This window comes from Acanthisitta chloris, unplaced genomic scaffold (genome assembly GCF_000695815.1).
Source record: "Acanthisitta chloris isolate BGI_N310 unplaced genomic scaffold, ASM69581v1 scaffold2666, whole genome shotgun sequence".
NCBI classification, from domain to species: domain Eukaryota; kingdom Metazoa; phylum Chordata; class Aves; order Passeriformes; family Acanthisittidae; genus Acanthisitta; species Acanthisitta chloris.
The window spans coordinates 76,010-95,782 of record NW_008678543.1 but is presented as its reverse complement, the minus strand read 5'-3'; the positions used below and the strand labels follow the sequence as shown (position 1 = coordinate 95,782).

General features: G+C 42.1%; 2 protein-coding genes across 2 annotated transcripts in view; one reads left to right on the top strand and one right to left on the bottom strand.

Annotated features, from left to right (window-relative positions):
• Positions 1-649: 649 nt before the first annotated feature.
• Positions 650-4,429, top strand: RPS3A (ribosomal protein S3A; the record flags this gene model as incomplete). The annotated part of the gene is made up of 5 exons (XM_009076912.1): positions 650-753; positions 1,986-2,173; positions 2,907-3,115; positions 3,710-3,819; positions 4,263-4,429. Coding segments are annotated over 5 exons (733 nt in total), but the record flags the coding sequence as incomplete, so codon positions are not given.
• A 5,656-nt stretch (positions 4,430-10,085) lies between these two features.
• Positions 10,086-19,773, bottom strand: part of SH3D19 (SH3 domain containing 19) — a 33,164-nt gene continuing 23,476 nt past the window's right edge. Inside the window, 10 exon segments of the mRNA XM_009076914.1 lie at positions 10,086-10,202; positions 11,499-11,596; positions 12,164-12,350; positions 13,155-13,377; positions 14,898-14,956; positions 17,481-17,611; positions 17,925-18,107; positions 18,976-19,023; positions 19,026-19,101; positions 19,292-19,360. Coding sequence (XP_009075162.1) covers positions 10,086-10,202; positions 11,499-11,596; positions 12,164-12,350; positions 13,155-13,377; positions 14,898-14,956; positions 17,481-17,611; positions 17,925-18,107; positions 18,976-19,023; positions 19,026-19,101; positions 19,292-19,360 — 1,191 coding nt within the window.

Here is a 19,773-nt window from a genome sequence, read left to right as displayed (position 1 = left end):
CCGCAGCTGTAGAGCCGAGTGGGTTTGGCGAGGAGATTGCGGGGAGACCTCATGGCAGTCTGCAGCTACCTCACGAGGGGGAGCGGAGGGGCAGGCACTGATCTCTGCTCTCTGTGACCAGTGACACACCCGAGGGAAGAGCATGGAGTTGTGGCAGGGGGGGGTTAGGCTGGATATTAGAAAAAGGTTCTCCCCCAGAAGGTTGTTGGGCACTGGAACAGCTCCTCAGGGCAGCAGTCACAGCACCAAGCCTGACAGAGCTCAAGAAGTGTTTGTACAACGCTCTCAGGCACATGGTGTGATTCTTGGGGCTGTCTGTGCAGGGCCAGGAGTTGAACGCGGTGGACTTCGTGGGTCCCTTTCAGCTCAGGATATATTGCGATTCTATGATTTTACTGTTCTTGTTAGCTTTATGCTGTTCCGTAGCTGATTTTCATCTTCGTGAAGCAGATTGCAGTGAGTGTTTGCCTCACTGCAGTGGGTGATGTTGAACATATTCCCAGCTTTTCCGACCTGCCACATTTTAAACATGAGAGCACAAAATGTTGATGTTTGCGTTTCCGTTCCACTGGGGGAGGGAGATCTCACTACAGCCTGATGTGACTTGGGCAAGTCAGTAACACTTCTTTTCTCCTCCACTTAATCCAAGGGTCGACCCGTTCTCCAAGAAGGACTGGTACGATGTCAAAGCACCAGCAATGTTCAATATCCGGAACATTGGGAAGACGCTTGTCACCAGGACTCAAGGAACTAGTGAGTACTTGGGGTTGATGCAGTGAGGGGAGATGTATTCCTTGTTCCATGTGCTGGCTCCAAGTGGGACTCGATTGAAGAATTGTTGACACAAGGGTTTTGCTTGTAATGTTATGAACCTGGGAGTTAAGGGAAAAAAAAGGCATCTCTGGCTTGGCTGTGTGGTTGGAGTGAGTGTGGTCTGAGTGAGTTTTGCTAAGTTGGCTGAGTTGTTTAAATCAGTGAGCTCAGTTTTAGGGAAGTTAACACAGGGTACAACTAAATCCCTGTTGGTACAAGAATGCCAAACCATGGAAGGACTTGCCCAAAGTTTCCAGTGAGCTGCTGTCATGGTAACCTGGTGAGTTGGAGAAAAGTTCAGAATTCAGGAGCCATTCTGATTGTCTCTTGAGGAATGTGGAGGCAGTGCCACAGGAGATCTGGGACACAACAGGATCGTAATGACCAGCACATCAGGAGACTTAAATTTGAAGCTTTTGGGCAAAGATGTCTCAGTTGAGAGCTACAGTTGCTGACTCAATGTGAGCACATGTAGATGGATCACTGAATGGTGAAGTTGTTCTTACATGATCTGTTAGGAATGCAGGGGGATCTGGATAGAGCCAGCAGCATTTTTGGAAGCCTGTCTGTGTAGAGTGGCTAAGTAGTTACATTGTACTGTTCTGGTTACACTTGAAGTTACAAAAATGATTGTTGTTTTGAACTGTAACATCTGAGTCAAGTAAAATAAGGGTCACTGTAAGCCAAGTGTGGATCAACCAGTGTCAAAGGGGTTTGTTAGAGGAGAGCTGTGAAATGGCTGTGCCTAGGAGTTTGTTGCTGCTTCACCTCTGCTGAGCACATGTGACTTGTCGTGGTTTTTTGTCATTACTGTTCATAATTTCCAAATACTTTGTAACTCCTTCCCCTTAAAACATTCGAAAGGATTGCACATGGCAGAATCTGCAGTTCACTGGTATTCATGTCTCTCATCTGATACAGTTACCTAAAAGAGAGTCCTCCCAGAGTTACCAGAATGCGGTATTTGTTCTGTGAGTTGATTTGATCTGGCTCATGCTGCAGAACTGTGAGGTCTCTGCCATTGAACGCCAGTGGTTGGGCTCCACTGGGAGGCATTTCCAGCCTCTCCACATCACCACTGTTAGAAAACATCAAACAGGAATAAAGTATCTGAAGTGAACAAAATGCTTCTAAGGTTAATGAGAGGTGATTTGTTTTTTGTTGTCCCCCAGAAATTGCCTCTGACGGCCTGAAGGGACGAGTGTTTGAAGTGAGTCTGGCTGACCTGCAGAACGATGAGGTTGCCTTCCGTAAATTCAAGCTCGTAACTGAGGATGTTCAGGGCAAAAATTGTCTGACCAACTTCCATGGAATGGACCTCACCCGGGACAAAATGTGCTCCATGGTCAAAAAATGGCAGGTGTGTAAAGAGCAGGGTGCGCAAAGAGCAGGGTGCGCATTGTTGCCAGAGCCATAGGGAATAGCATCATAGAATCAACCTGGTTGGAAGAGACCTCAAAGATCGAGTCCAACCCTACCATGGTTACTAGACCATGGCACTAAGTGCCACAGCAATCTCATCTTGAAAACCTCCAGGGATGGTGAATCCACCACTTCCCCGGGCAGCCCATTCCAATCCATAAAAAATCTCTTCCTAATATCCAACCTAAACCTCCCCTGGCAGAGCTTGAGTCTGTGCCCTCTTGTCCTACTGCTGGTTGCCTGGGAGAAGAGACCAACCCTCACCTGACTCCAACCTCCTGTCAGGGAGTTGGAGAGGGTGATAAGGTCTCCCTTGAGCTTCCTCTTCTCCAGGCTAAACAACCCCAACTCCCTCAGCGTCTCCTCATGGCACTTGCGCTTGAGTCCCTTCACCAGCCTCGTTGCTCTTCTCTGAACCTGCTCCAGCACTTCAATATCCTTCCTAAGCTGAGGGGCCCACACAGTACTCAAGGTGTGGCCTCACCAGCATCGAGTATAGGGGCAGAATCACCTCCTGGTCCTGCTGACGACGCTGTTCCTGATCCAGGAAGGGAGGTCATCACTGGTGTGCTGTAAGGCTGTGTTTGGAGTGGCACCAGCACCAGTGAGCAATGTGAGGTGTGAAGGGCCCTGTTTTGTCATGTGAGTGATAAATTCCCATTTCTCTTTAGACAATGATTGAGGCCCACGTCGATGTGAAGACCACCGATGGCTACCTGCTGCGCCTCTTCTGCGTGGGCTTCACGAAGAAGCGCAACAACCAAATCCGCAAGACCTCGTATGCCCAACATCAGCAGGTGCGGCAGATCCGCAAGAAGATGATGGAGATCATGACCCGAGAGGTCCAGACCAATGACCTGAAGGAAGTTGTCAATAAACTGTAAGCTTTGGCTTGTTCTCTTTTTCCTCCCTTACAGTTCAAATAGTTGTTTGTTGGTTGTTACCGAGTCTTTGGGGAACGCTGGTGCTTCACATGCTGTTTGGCAGGGACTAGGCAAGGAGCCTGGTGTGGAAAAGCTAATGGCATTTTCTGCAAGTAGTGTCTCTTGAACTCTGCATCATGTTAGACTTGCAGCCGTTGTTAGATTTTCATAAATGTAAAGTAGTGCTCTCTAAGAGTTTTGGGATTCACATTCCTACAGACTGGAGCTGTAATTCTGAATGGTTGGGGCTGTCGGTGTTCTGGGTCCTTTGGATAGAAGAAAGGTCTCCAGAGCTTGCTGTTGACTTCCAAAAGTTTGATTGCAGATTTGCTCCCAAAACGGGCACACTTGCACTGTGTCCCTGCTAACGCTGCCGGGGAAGTGTCTGAGAATCCACAGGTACTTGAAGAAGATTGTCAGAGTGCAGGTTGTGTTGATGCAAACCTCTGTAGAATATTGTGTTCTTGAGGATTTTTTGAGCCTGTGTTCCTGATGAAGAGTCAGGCGCAGTTTTTAACGCTGTGGTTCTGATGTGCTCTCTGATTTCTCAGGATCCCAGACAGCATTGGCAAGGACATCGAGAAGGCCTGTCAGTCCATTTATCCTCTGCACGATGTCTATGTCCGCAAGGTTAAGATGCTGAAGAAGCCCAAGTTTGAGTGTAAGTGACTTGGTGCAGTCATTTGGTGTTCAAGGAGAAGGATGTGAGAATCCAAGCACTGAGCATTGCATTTGGAGCTTTTTGAATTTTTGCCCAAAACTGCTGCTGAATGTTTAAGGGCATTTGCCTTGGGAATGAATGATGACAAAATGTTTCGGTCCCAGATGACATGGTATGATTCTATTTTCCCATTTTCTGACATTCCCATATCATGCAGTAGTAGGTTCTTGAGTCCAGATCTTTTTAGAAAAAAGTTCAATTTGCAGTGTCATCACATGGCACCTCACTGCTTGTTTCTGACTCCGTCACTGCAGCAGCATCTCTGTGCGTGAGCTTTCTGGAATGGCCTTTATCATACTTAAATGTTCAGGCAGTTTATTGGTATATGATGAGCAACTGAGTGATTTCAATCTCTCACTATTTATACTGTTGCTTCTTTTCAGTGGGCAAGCTGATGGAACTTCATGGAGAGGGTGGTAGTGCTGGAAAACCTTCTGGAGATGAGGCAGGCACTAAAGTGGAGCGAGCTGATGGCTACGAGCCGCCCGTGCAAGAATCTGTCTGAAACTAAAAATGGATGGAAAATAAAGGTTCTAATATACAGAACTAATGTTTGGTTGCCTCTGTTGTTACTGGACAACATTGATCTGGATGTGTGGATGGTTTTCAGTAAGGTAAACCTATTGCCTTGGTTTAAAGAAACAACATGGAGATCTGGTTTTCATGGTTTGTATTGAGGTGGGTGGAAGAAGGTGCATTGTCCGTTTTGTGGATTCTGTGTGTTTTTCGTTCCCAGTAATTCTGGTCCTCACAAAAATCTTGGGCATGTGTGCAGAGGTTGTACTGGGGAGAGGAGCACTGTACTGGGAAAACGGGGAAATGCACAGGGAAACAGTGTTTCAGGATTGACTGTTCCAGGGAGGTCTTGGGGATTTATCCAGGCTACTTACTTGAGGATTACCTGTGTATGTTTAAACTTGGGGGTAATTTAATACGACCTTTGGTGGGGGTGGATGTGGTCTCTGGTAGTCAAAAGGTGTCACACGTTTATGGAAGCAGTGTTTCATTTGGGCAGTGTAGAAATGCAGAATATGCTAAAGGGCTGTAGGTTGCATTGCCATTCTTTATGGTTACAGCTCATTTCTGACAGAGGTTAATCACAGTTGAAAAACCTGTGGAACTTCAGAGGGAAGACTTGTACCGTAAAAAAGCAATAGTCTATGTTCTGGAAACAAATCACTTAAATGATTGACTGAGTCATTTTAAGACTGTTTTGCATTGATGACAGTATTTTTGTCTATTGTTTCAGCTTGTGCTGGCTTCAAAATGGAAGTGTGTTTTTCTGGCTAAAATGAGCTTGCTGTGCTATGAACGTGCTTTGGTTAGAATAGGATGACAAATTAAACGTGGTCCTGTTAAAATGTTGGTACATTAGTGATTTAAAATCTGAGAAAAAATGGGGAGGTCACTGAGTGGTGACTCTTGCAGGCAGCTGTTACACAGAATCACAGAATGCTGAGGGCTTGGTCTGAATTTCAGAGATCAACTAGTCCCCAGCCCCCTGCCCTGGACAGGGACACCTTCCCCTAGAGCAGGTTGCTCAAGGCTTTATCCAGCCTGGCTTTGTACACTGCCAGGGTTGGGGCATCCACAGCTTCCTGGGCAACCTGTGCCAGTGCCTCACTGCCCTTAGGAAAGAATTTCTTCCTAACATCTAACTTAAATTTCCCCTCTTTCAATTCACATCTATTACGTCTTACCACTGCAGTTCCTAACAAAGAGTCTTACACATTGCATAGCTTAGGACAAGAAATAGAGGAAAATCGTGAAATGTTAATGTTCCAACAAAGCTACTCAGGGAAAAGGAGAGGGGCCCTGCTACCCCTGAGACCTGTACTGTTCCATGTCAGGGATTTTCACTGTTTTCTAGTTGATATTTCTGGCCTAGACCAAATAAGGTGCAAAATGAGAATCGTATTTTCAAAGTTAGAAGACTGCAGGTGATGTGATTTCATGTGATTCCAAGTCACATTTTTAGTATGGAGGATGACACGTTCTGCTTTTTCCAGCTTATGTAGTGGAAGTGTAGTGAGTGCTCAGCACTCACCATCCTGAAAAAGGAGAAAGGAATTGTGCTGCTTTTAATTTTCTGCTTTGCTCTTTCCATCTCTGCTGTTGAGGTGGGTGTCGTTTGCCTCCACAAGTCCCAGACACTTTTTGAAGCCGTAAGTTGCTACAAATGCCCCTTCACTTCTCTTAACAGAGAGAACTTTTCACCAGATAGAACAAGCAGCCATGATTTAGGGCAAGTGTGGTGAACTTTGAAATATTTGGACCTACCACGACAAGTTTTAACGCAGCCATGTACATTCATAAATGTGTGTGTGCATCTGTTCAAGCCCTGCATTAGCGGAAGGTCTGTCAGAGCTGTCTGCTAGCAGCCACATGTTGGCTGTTTTCTATGCTTGGCAGTGCTTCCATCAAACAAATCTTAAGGGGTTGCAGCTGGCCCACACTCAATAGGCTGGGAGAGTTAGAAATCCTGAGGTGCTGTTTTTGAGCTCATCTCTGAAAACTTTTACCCAGTCACTTGCATGTCTGAGGATTCTATGTTGCCAAAAGGCTAGTCCAAGAGGATCTGGGGAGTGAACAAGATGTTGCTATTTTCAGGCTTTTATATTTATTTATTTGGGACAGTGGACTGCAGCAGTGCCGTGTAGGGGCTCTGGGGAAGGTATGCTTTGTAATGTATTTCAGATGGGGGAAAAGTAAGCAGGAAGGAAAACTTTGTGCATCCTCTGTATCCTCCCAATGAATATCAGCTGAAAAGTCATGGTGTACGAACAGCAGCAACCAGCAGAGCACACCTAATTGATGTGCAGAATTGCTGATCAGCCCATGTCTTCGTTGCATGTCATGTCACAGTGAGGGTCACACTGTGTGTGATACCCCACGGTGACAGCAGGTAGCAGATGTGATAGATTCTGCAGGTGGTAACTGTGAATCATAACCGAGTCTGAAGGCTTAAATAAACTTAGTCATCTGGTTTGGACTAGTAAAGGGATGTGACATTACTGTGTTTGTGGTCTGGGGCTGGGCTGTTTCTTTGCTGCTGGGTGAAATAGCTAAGTGGAATGAGATCCACAGAACTGTTGTGTCACGTGGAAAGCTCAGCTCTCCAAAGCATAAGAGACAAAATGTCATCGTGACTTAATTATAAAAATTTTATTGGTTAAATACATTCTTAATTTACAGAGGTACCATAACAAACTTACTGGACTTAACAAAGGTTTATTTAGGAGACTGTTAATTATACACCGAACAAAGACGTCTTCCTGAAGATATTTCCAGAGGGTGGGTCAAAGAAATTATTTTGATATACGAGGCTTTTATTACTATACTAATGTGGGGGGGATCTAGCTGAATTTCAAGGTTACAGCTGGAATTTGCTACTATATTGCAGGTAAGATTTGTACTCCATTCTTGGTTTTTTGCAATTATGTACTCTACACCTTAGGAACTTTACGCTATGATCTGTATGCACTTCCATGGTGATATTAGGCATTGTCTGGAGAAAATCCCCTCCTGTAAAAGCCAAGCGTCTCACTTGCTTCGGTGTTCCTAAGGAGGCTGTTGGAGCTGCCTGCAGCAATGCGAGCAGCCCTTAGATGGCACTCGGTGCTCTGAAGAGAAGGCCTTGCTGCTCTTCCTGCCCTGCCCCACAGGGAGGAGAGGGTTAACATACAGCAGAGTGGTCTTGTCTGCGGACAGGCACTGACTTTAAACATTCAGTGAAGCTACAAAAACAACTGGTCAACAAAGTTATAAAAATGGGAAAGAGGAAATTGAAAAAAATGTAAAAAAATCGGCTCTACTTTTGAGACTTGTATCAAAATCTTAGAAAACTGCCAAACAATAAGTAAACATTGTACACTTAAGCCTCACCTACTGCCACACTGATGTGGTGTGTCTTTGGAGAACCCAGGCATTCCTCGATTTCTCTAGGAGACAGCTGTTTTATTAGAATAAACAACAAGAACCTTTAGAATCTCCTGGCAGGAAAGCTTGGAGAGGGGAAAGGGTCGTTTTTGGCAGTGGGTTTAGGTTAAAGTTTGATTCCACAGGAGTTCCAGATAGGCTTGTTGGGGATGCTAAAGCTGAATAATAGCTGTACAAATTGTTGCATTTCCATCCTTCTAGAATGGCACATAATTTAAAACTGTTTTTATCATGCTAATACCCTTAATGGAAGTAGAAATCCAGTTCTCATTAAAACTTTGTGCAATCTTCACCCCCAGATGTGTGAATGGTATTGCTACAGTTTAAATACACAAGAGAAAATCACCCAGGGGTAACGCCTGTGTTTGCACGTTCTGTGGCCTAACAGTGATTCTGCTGAGTGAAATGGTGCTGAGGACCCCACGCCTGCCCTGCGTGCTGCTCAGGCTCCCTCCAGGTGAGCTCTAGGCTGCTACCCAGGCTGGATGCCCATTCCCTGCTGGGGGAACCCCTCAGCTGGGCTCTGGCTGTGAGCCTGTTTCTGCCTGCTGTGACAGTAACCAGAGTGCAGTGCCTGGGGAGAGGAGGGCCACCCTCCCCAGCCTGCTGAGACACCAGTGGAGCTGCAGCCCCATCTCTAGCAGCAGTGTGTACTCACTGCCGTGATACTTGCAGCTCATACTGCTGAAATTGTTGGTAGGCACATGACTGAGTCAAAACTACCTCAGGGTCAATCAGTATGATTCTAGTTTCCAGTCTATCCACCACTCGACTGTTGGCCCTTTTGCAATCTGAGCTGCCAGATCCATGAAGAAAAGTCTTGCTGAGGCTATGTTCATACCTAGTGACCTGCAGCTCTCTGGAGCAGTGATGTGAACAGCTTACTGGTTCCTTTTTGTTATATAGTGCAGAAGTGATGGAATACTGTCTGGAATGAAATGCCAACTGCAGCATCATTTTTTTCTATGCCAGTCTGAGGGAGTTAGCAGTTAATCAGGATGTCATTTAACAATTTTGTCAGAAGCCAAGTGTTACAAAAAGGAATTTGCTACCAGAAGTTCTATAATGCGAAGCTACCTCAGTCATGCCTGCCTTAGTTTGTTGTTCAAGCCACACTGCTGCTTTTTACCAAGTATCCTGTTTGTTGCTGCTTGTACCCTCTTGCCAGGCCTCGACAGACCATTTCTAATGATGCTCACTATAGCTGGTATGTGGTGACAAACTGGAAACTAATCCCACGTCTGCTGAAAGCTAATACCCAGGCTGTATAATATCCTTCATGTTAAGGACAGGAATAGGGTTACTGAAGTATGTTCCAGTGCTTGAGTGACAAATGAAATGCAGACTGAATGAAGACTGGCTTTCCACTTACATGAAGGGAGTGGAGGGGCAAATAGTTGGAATAGTGCAGCTACTCCATGGATGGGATCTGAGAAAGCTCAGTAAACGCTGTCTGTCACAACTAACTTCAGCTGGGAAAGAAGGGTATGATGGTGCTCAAAGAACAGTGAGCAGTATAAAAATCTGAACCTGTACTTGGAAAATATTTTGGAGAAAGGGAGGAAGCTCTAAGATGATTCATACAAATTTAAACAGTATTTGTTAAAAGGCAAAATACTTATAAATTTTACTTTTGTCATCTTGCTGTATGAGCAGCTTGGGATAAGAATAGAAGACTACTACACAAGGATTTGTTTCTGAGTTTTCCCTCTTACCAGTATTAGATTTGATATCCTTCTACTATGAAATACCAGTTATTTTTCTTATCCTCTAAGTCATAAAACAAGTGGATTCTACTGCTAATGTGGAACTCAAGCAGTAATGAAACCCGAATATCAAACATCATCTACATACTGAGTGCTGTACGTATATATTAAAACAATCTTTTAAATTTGGATTTAAAAAAGTTTTTAAAGAAGCCCAAAGCAGCTTACTTTATGCAGACTTTGTGCATGATAAATGTAATACCAGATAGTAAACATACTAGAATGCTGTGTAGGTTAAAATGGTGTTGCACCACAGTATTTCCCTAGCTGGAAACCACTAAAAATCCTGCTTGTTTTGCTCTCAGAGCATTCATGAAACATGACTACATACACTGTCACAAAAGACTAAAACGTTCTTATTTGACTTGAAGATACTAGTATGACTGTCTAGGAAAAGTAGTGCAAAACATTGATAGTCAAAACACATTGATGTCTTTGCTGTGCCTTTAGGATAGAAAACTTTCTCTCCCATGTGAAGGGAGTGCAGAGAGAGACAACACTTCATGGTGCTTTTAAAATCTGAACGAAGTTCTTGGGAAATATCCCAGACTTTCCTTGTATCTCTCCACTCATCCAGTCCTCATCTACAGATTCCAGCTCTGTTATCATATCACCTGCCTGTAAGAGAAGGAGTAATGTGAGTCAGTACAGCTTACTGTGCAATGTTAATGCATGCATAGCTCAGCTTGGTTAGAAGCAATTAATATCAATCAAATCGACACGAAATGGGATGTGGCCAGTCTCTCCTGTTGGTTACATCTCTCTGAGATTATTTGCTGAAGCTTCTCTTAGGGCAGATACTTGTCTATGCTGAAAAATCACCACCTCTGGAAGGACAAAATAGCACTACTGGATAACTTTCTTGTGTTGCTTAAGCTCTCCAAGAAGGGAAGTACATTCAGAGCTGGCCCACATGCCCCTGCTTTACTAGTTATTTGTGTGTGTTCCCCTGCGCTGTTCCAATGGTTTCTTTCTTAAAACACTGGAAAGATAATTTTTTTTCTTATTTAATGTAGTCCAAATATTTTCCAGTACTTGGAAACTTTCTCTTTCTTTGAAAACTTTCCTTTCTCAAAAAGGAAAAGCAATAATGTAAGAGCTCAGTGTGGCCATTCAAACTGTGGCTCCTCTGGTCCTTGTTCCTGCTTTCATAGTCCTGTGCCACACCCTTCAACTGAAGCACTGTTATGGCCCTGACCTTTCTTCTGCTATCTCTGTTCTCTTTTTATGCTTTAAAGAATCATCTATCTTTTCAGCTTGCAAGCTGTTAATGCTGAAACTGTTTTGCTAGTTTTTGAAGAGAAAATACTGTGTGTTTCAGCTGATAAACACACACTGTGAAAGTCTGATGTTTCTCAGAAATTTGCTTCTGGGAACATAGTTGCTTAAATCATGACTTTGAATTTCAAGGGCACTCTGTTTCTTGGTCATGCTTAATATGATTTGGACATCCAGCAGGTATTTAATTTTTCCCCTTGCTCCCATGGCAACGATGTATTGTGTTGGCAGTTTATGATTTTGTTGTACTAGGTGGCTGCTGCAGCCCTGGCACTCTTGCTATTATCCTTCTCATTGCTGTCTTTCTAGTCAAGAAAGAGGCTCCCTTGACCACATCAACTGCTCAAGAACTGAATGTACTGCAAATGAGGTTTGTTTGTCTTGCCATGTTTACTAGATCAGAGAAGTCAGAGGAATTCTGTAACTCCTGACCTCTTTAATGAAGATTTTGCCAGTATGAAACATGAGTAGTCAGGGTTTTTTAGAGAAACCATTTATCAAATGTGTTAATATCTATGCATATTCTACACGCTTCATTCTTCTTGTTTGAAGCCTATTTTCATAGTGGATAAAACTTATTTTTAGCACTCATTAGGAGCATAAGACCTCTTGGAAATTAGTTTGAGAGGTACTTACTTTGAAGGAAAGCTCATCTTCATTTTCTCCATGAAAATCATAAAGAGCTTTGGCTTTTCTCTTCTTCCCTCCTACAGACTGTGACAGCTCTACCCTGGCTGCAGAACATGGACGAGAGAAATTACTTGGAGTGAAATAAATCTCTGTTTCTGGAGAGGTTTCCTGTCATTCTCATGTTTTCTCCTCATTTCTGTGCTGCAGCATGTCCAGATGTTATTGCCACTGCTGCTACAAATTCACAGGACTAATGGAATAAAAAACTCCACTGACACCAGTTCATTTTGCCATACTAACAGTCTCACAGTTCTGCTCCTAAGAGGACTAAATGTAAAGTTCACTCACTTGAACTTTCCAAGGTGATATCTAATAAAAGCTGTCTTTTCCTCTTTGTGCTTGAAGATGAAGCAGCATCACTACCCCTGATTTATTCCAAACCACACTTTAAAACATCCCAGTCTGTGTCACCTCCCAGCTTACTTACAACTAAAACATTATATTGTCATTATGAGTGAGGGTGCACAAAACTTGGTTTTGCTTTAGAATATTAAAGACTGTGGTGGTGTATGGCTTGTTAACTCAATGGAATAGTTGTGTTCTCCCAGAACTCTGTCACAATTGTCACAACCCAAGGAATAATGACTTGCCATCTAGTAGGAGCACTGTACCTGAGCAGGTCTGAACAAAAACTGCTGGGAAAATCCCTTCCTTTCCATTCAGTCTTCCTCTATACCACTCCAAATCTACTTGTTCCAGGATTTGGATGTAGTCTCCCTTTCTGAAGGACAAATCATCTTTGGTTTCTGCTGTAAAATCATGGAGCGCCTCACACCACTCTACCGAGCGCCTGTTGTTCTAGTCAAGTGAACAGAAGAAAGGCATTAATTTCAGAAGCATGAATGGAGCCCAAAGGCTGATGGATGCTGCTGAAAGCAGCTGTACAGAACATGGGTGTCCTGACTTTTCCCACACAATAGTGTTGCTGCAGATGCAGACTAGAATGGCATTTCAGCAATTACCACAGAATTTCATCTAGGCTCAGGCACATTCCTTTTTAGCACTGGTGGCAGGGGATAGGACTGATAAGTTCACAATTAGATCACTGCAGCAATACTTAAGATAGAGCTAACAAGATTTTCCTTAAGCACAAAGGATAAAAATTTACTTATGTTAATTTGTCAGAAGCTATGAATTCAATCAGTTTAGGCCAACTGTCAGACTTGGAGATGTGACCATGCAGCATTGTGTGCTGTGGGAGTTGTGTCACATTCAGGCTTAAAGTTCTGCAGCTAATCTGACAGTATAATACAGAGTCTATGTAAATCCATCAAACTGCTATGTAAATTCTGGCCCTCAGCTATCAAATTTTATTACCTGAGGAAGGGAAGAAGAAACCTCCACCTTGTTCTTCAGTGCTGCTTCTGTACCTACATAAGTAAAGCACAACTTAGAATAGCAGCAGTGACTATTCAAAGGGTTACTAATGATAGAGATTTTAGATATTCAAAGTGATTATTAAGAACAGCTTCTTAGGAAGTCTTACTATTGCTTTTGATTTTTGTGAAGAGCTGTCTTCTCTCTCTTTCTACCTCCTTCCTGCATACACTGTCTTTTTGGAATTTTCTCCTATATGCTGTCTATATGCATGAAGTACAAAACCATGTTCTGGAAGATTTTTGCAAACATATTCATACCTGTTCCGGGCAGATCTTCAATTACTTCCACAAAATTCAAGGGGAAAATTCCAGACGTGCCTCTGAGCTCTCCTTTGGCCCACTCTTCATTTACATATTCTTTCAGGATAATAGTTTCACCTTCTGAAAAACTGAGCTCATCTTTCTGATCTCCAATGTATTCAAATCGTGCTACACATCTTGGGCCTCTGCACAAACAAAAGAGAAAATTACTTTGCTGCTTTATTATTATTGTCCACTTAATGATAAGGCAGCACTGGGCAACACTGAAGACAGAACAGGTGGAAAATTGGGCTCTAGCCCTGTTTTTTGTCTCTGCTTTCTGAGGAGACTCCATGAGTATGGAGTCTGGAACAGCCAGATGCAATTCCTGCATCCCAGTTCCTGGGACAGTTAGAATATTTTGCAGAAGACACTATTTCTCTTCCTAACAACAATAAAAAAACCTGGTTTCTGGGCCATTTCATATCTTTGTCTATATCCAAGGAAGTGTCCTGATACATTTTTGTTAAGAGTTTGATTGTTTTTCGAGCTAGCATCCAATTTAGGTGCAATCAAACATGGGTGGGGGTGGGTGTTGTATATTTGTCCCAAATGGAGGTTTCATAGGAAGAAGATAGTTTTTGTATACTTTGCCATACTTTATTCTGTAAAATCTATCCCCATAGGATATATAGAGGAAATAACTTATCTGTCAAGAGAGAAACATCAATGCATCTGATAAATTGTACATACTTTGGTGCAATACTGAGAAAACCTAACCCCTAATTATTTTTTCCACTGACCTAAATAGATTTAATAATTTAACTAACAAATTAAATATAAGAAATTGCTCTGAGAAAACTTTTGACTTATCAGAAATACCATGCTGGTAAAAAGCAATAAAAGGCTTTAATTCTTTTTATAGCATCCTAGAATCCAAACAATGTAAGAGGTTTGATTCCCATTCTGTTCCCCACTCGGATCTTTGCAAATGCTTCAGGACAGGGTAGAGCTAGCACTTTCTGTTTCCTTATTAGTTGCAGAAGTAGCTTTTAAAAATAAAGTTTTGTGTATGACAAACCAAGCTTCATCTAAAGAACAAACTGAATGATCCCACTGATACCTGAATTTGCTTTAATAGCTGAAATGAATGATTATGAAATCAAATCAATCATCACTGAGAAAAAATACCATGAAAAAATCTTTCTTTCCTACAGATACAAGTTGTTTGAAAATCAGAAATGAAAGTGCTGGAAATACATTTGATAATATGATCTGGGGAACTTTAGATTCACCCATACAGCCACATGCTTTGAGGACAGACAGACTCCTGCATGTACAGTACAGCTGTATTCAGTCCCAGTTTATCTTGTTCTTCCAAATGAGCAGAAGCTCTACCATGTTCATCTTATGAGGTTACTGGAAGAAAGTAGCAAGGTCAGGAGCAAAGAGAGGAGTGTACAATGCTGCTGAAGTGAATCAGATTGGTTTATGGCTTCTGCAGCCAATTTTCATGAAAGTGAGGGTTTGGGCTTTTTACTACCTAAAAATGAGTCTTATTAAAACATCATAAACATTCAGTTTTCAACAAAATATATTTTAATTTTTAAAATATATTTTGGTGAACAAGTTGTTAACCTCAGCTCAGAGAGCACCTACTTCTAAGTTGTCTTTTTACTTCCTAGTACATCAACACGAGAAAGAAAATAAGATTTATCTGACTCACTTCATACACCGAGTTGAAGAGGGTATTTTTTTCCTGTTGGCTTCTTCTGGAACATCAATCTAGTAAGACAACAAAATAAGCAAAATCTTCCGTTTCAAGCTCATGGCAATATAACCACAATAAACTTGAAACTGGTTAAAATAACCTATTTTTCAGATGTGTGACACTCTGTAGTCGCTGGCTCTGATATATGACCATATTAATGTAAATTTTGGTTTTTTTCTGCCTGGTTTCTCATTTTTCAATCTTATGCAAACAAGGAGCACTATTTAATGTTTTCTTTTATGAAGCTGGTTTATTGTTGCTACTTGTGGCATGACTGATTGACAGAATATGTGACTGGATGCTACTACATGTTGCTGCATTCAGTTCCCAACTTTCAACTGGTAATTGCTTTCTATTATCTACGAGCACAATATATCACAATAGACAAAATTATTGCTTACACTTATCCTTTCTGTGCTTTGGTAGCCAGCTGCCCTCCAAACAAAAGTACATCTCACAAATCTCCATGAACTGGAGAGATACAACTTAGAAAATCAATACACATATATATCAAACGTACAGCATTCGAGTCCTTTATCATAAGAGGAATTCAATTGTATTTTGGTGTGACATGAAGGATGATCTGTGAGATGTATAAGACTACAAGCCTAGAGACCCTGATGGAGAGCTCTGGGTTACAGCTCAACTATGGCATGAGCCAGTTTCCATAAAAACAACAAGAATGTTTCATTAGCTTATGTGAAGGACTGGAGGAAATCACACTGCCTTTTAGGACAATAATCATCGCAGTGCTCTTGCTAGAGGAGCAGGTATCTGTGGTGTTCTGGAGGTTCTATGGGAAGAAATAACTGTGTATTATTGTTAGGTGTCCAAACCTAAACTATTACCCAGCTCAATATTGTAAAACACATTGTAGCATATTGCATAAGGACCATGTATCAAGATCACATCTGACATGAATTAACAGGAGAATTCACTCAAGTAAATTAGCCTCATGTACTGCACTTTTTCCTTTAAAAAATAATTTCTGAAACAAAAAGACTTTTGCCCACTAAGGGTAACCACCTTTTATGACCACAACAGAAATTTGAAATGCATCTTCCCTAGCTTTTATGAAGTTGTATCTGTCTGCATCAAGGCTGAATTTGACCCCAAATACTCATTCCACTGCTTTAACATAAAATATTTGCTCCATTAGCCATCAGTAGCAGCAAGAGCTTTTAAATTAAATTGTTGATCTGCATTGAGGAAGCTAATCAATTAGCTAACAAATCTTTCTTGTGAAAGTGAATTGAGCATGGTTCTACTACTACTAACTGGGAGTTTAATTTTTCAGCACTTCCCACATCTTAGAATTTTTCTCCAGTAACACTATCACAAACTAAACAGACACCCTACATGCTCTGCCAGGGGAGGTTTAGGTTGGATATTAGGAAGAGATTTTTTACAGAGAGAGAAGTCAGGCATTGGAATGTGCTGCCCAGGGAGGTGGTGGATTCACCATCCCTGGAGGTTTTCAAGAGGAGACTGGATGTGGTACTTAGTGCCATGGTCTAGTAACCGCGGTGGGGTTGGACTCCATGATCTTTGAGCTCTCTTCCAACCTGGTTGATTCTATGATTTTATGTTTAACAAATACTTGGTATGGCTCACACAACAGCAGTGCTGTCCCAGCTGGACACAGACACTTACTGCCTCTAATGCCAAGCCATACACCTTCACTGCATCCTGGTGTCAGTTTGGTATTCCTCTTTGCCCACAGGGCTGGTGCAGATAGCCCAACACCCTTTCTACTGGCATGAAATGGACTTCAATCTCAGACTGAGGACTGCAATAGATTTGACCCAGCATTTGACAGAGTGAACCATTTTGTATCTTTTTTAAAGATGAGGCTCTCAATTGGTACTGGGCTCCAAAACAGCACCTGCCTCTTGCCTGCCATTTACTGTCAAGTGTCACATTCAGTAACAGGATTGCTTTAAGCTGCTCATTTGCAACAACACAATCTCCCCGCACAGTGCCAGCACAACCATTTGTGCAGCCACTTAGTAAGCCACTTAGGCAAATTGATCCTGTTGGAAAAAACAATATTCTAGGAAGAAAAAAACACATTTTGTTGGGCCAAAGTGCTGCCCTGACCTAGTTCACTACATGGCTATAACAGTGGTGATTCCAGCACAGCTCAAGAGAAAAGAAAATGAGAGAAGCTGAAGGGTTAGGGGGAGGCACAAAAAGGAACCATCTTACCAAGTGTTGATTCTTACATGCAGATGATAATCTGTTCTGTAGACCCTGAGAAACTACTTGCATTAACAAAGAGAATCTGGTAAGGGCAATGATTTTCTCATCTGGCTTTGAATCAACAGCAAAATATTCCCCATAACACAAGCTGGTCGTGCCAAATCAAGCATCTTTCTAATACCATGCAAACAAGTTGATAGGTCTTCCATGCTGCCCGTGGGATAAGAGATTATCTAAATACAGAATGGAGTTAGACACACAGGAGCCTTAGAAAAATAGAACCAGAACACAAATGCAACAGGATCTTATGTAGCAGTGTATACAAAGGCCACATACAACTACTTTAACAAAGCTGGCAGGAAATATCCCTGTGCGATTCCCACATTTTCCTCGGTACCACTCGGCATCGATTTTCTCCAAAAGACAAACGATGTCTCCAGAATGAAGGTCCAAGTCATCAGCATGCTCTGTAAGACAACATCATTTCAGTCAACAGTACTTACCACACTCATGATTTTCTCTAAGTAAAACCTTCTTAATATAAATACCACAGACAAAACCAGAATGAGTTTTCAAAGAGTCTTAATTATACTTGATAAATGAGTTAGCTTTAACTGAAAGACTGGCCCACCTGCAGTTAAACCCATTGATTTAAACAACTCTACATGCAGACCTTGCAGACTGAGCTTTCACACCATTTTTAAGCTCTAATTCCTAAGAAAACTCCCATTTGAAAGTCTTGGAGTAAAATAAGCTTTCAGAATATTCACATTTACTTACCTGCAGGAAAATCATGCAGGACTACAGCATGAGGTGCACTTGGCTCAGAAACTTTTGGAGGGTGGTTTGAATCCTGACAACAACAAATAAATCCAAGTAGGTTATAAATCACAGAAGATACTGTCAGAGGTTCTTTGTTACATACTCCAAAGGTAACTTCCTGACTTTGGACACAATGTTGTTCTGGTATCGGAGAAACCGATGACACAACATGACATTTAAAGGCAATGGTTCTTGGTCACACAGCTATGGGTCCAAATTCTGTATGCATTTTGTCAGTGTAAACCAGAATACATTGCATCAAAATCTACTTTTGTGACAGTAAAAGGCAGGAAAGGCATGTAACATTTCCTGATACACACCAGGCCTCAGCTATCTCTGTGGGTCAGAAATCTGGAGCATTGATAGCAGCACTCATTGCAAGGGTTATGGCCAAATTTTGCACTGGCACTTGGTACTGTGTGCCACCTGCTACTCTTTCTTGCTGGAGTGAACACTCAACCCAACTGCTCAGCACACTCAGCAGAAGCAGCACATCTGCTGACTACCAAGCATTTCAGAGGGCAAGGAAACCACTATGCCTCTGCTTACACGAAGGTAACACTGAGGGGAGCTGACGATTTTGTTGTGGGGTCATTATAAAGAGTAGTTATATTCAAAATGCTGAGCCACCTTCTCTACGCCACCCAGTAGGAACTTTTAGGGCACACTGATGACAATCATGCTGTGTGAATTACATTCAAAGTAATTAATTGTATACAAAGCTCAGCATGGACAAAGATAAGGCCAGAGTAATATGAATTACAACAGAGCACAACAGATTGCATAGAAATCTATTTCAGCCATGTAGGTTTCTGATAATGATCAAAAAGGCTGCTCGTAGCTGTAATTTACACTAGCTATTTAATATTACTACAGTCGTGCCCTAAAACCAGGTTAGGATCTGTAGAAGCAGAGAGAGCAAAACATGTTCAAGTCTGTATGTCAAAGCCAATTCACTGATATATCAGGTACAGCACTTCATAAAACTACATGCTTATCTTTTGCTCACTTCTCAGATACTCAGCCAAGGGAGTGATTATTTTCCTCTGAGACCGGGAACGTTACCAGTCTCCTCTCCCTTCTGGCACTTCAAGTAATTACTGTTGCTCTGCTCCATAAGCAGAATGTCCCTGTGCTATAAGGCAAATCACCATTATTGGGTTTTGTTTTGGCAGTTGTTTTCTTTTTTGATTAAAGAAACACAAGGATTTAATAAGTCACTATTACATTTCTCAGTGTAACCTTTAAGGACTAAAGCACTTGATATTTTAATGCAAGAGGAGCCTTGCTCGTTAAATATTTATCAACAGAAAAAAGCACCTTACCTTACAGGACACATCTCCAGCATTCCTAGGAAGACAATCTTCCTTGGCAACTCCATGAGGCACAGGTAGCTTGAACAGAAACAGAGGCAAATGGAAAAGCTTTTTTCATTTCTAAGCACCTCAAATTCCCACTGCAATGAAAATGTTCAGATGATGGAACTATTCAAACCACCTACTACAAGTTACTGATTTAAGAGACCAGTGGAAGAGGACAGGCTCCTCTGGAAGGAACTCAGAACAGATTGCTGGTGATACAAACTGCCAATTTGAGAAGACCAGGTGGTGTCATCTGCTTTAAAAGTGTCTTAAACACCTAACTGGTATCACACCATATGGTACAAGATATTCAGAAAGACACTCAAGACACAGAAATGTGTTCATTTGCCATGGAGGACACTGAAAAAAAACCTGGGAGGAGAATTTCATTGACTGTAACACTTGGGGGCAGGGAATTACAACTGGTCTACTGAAAAAAAATCTCA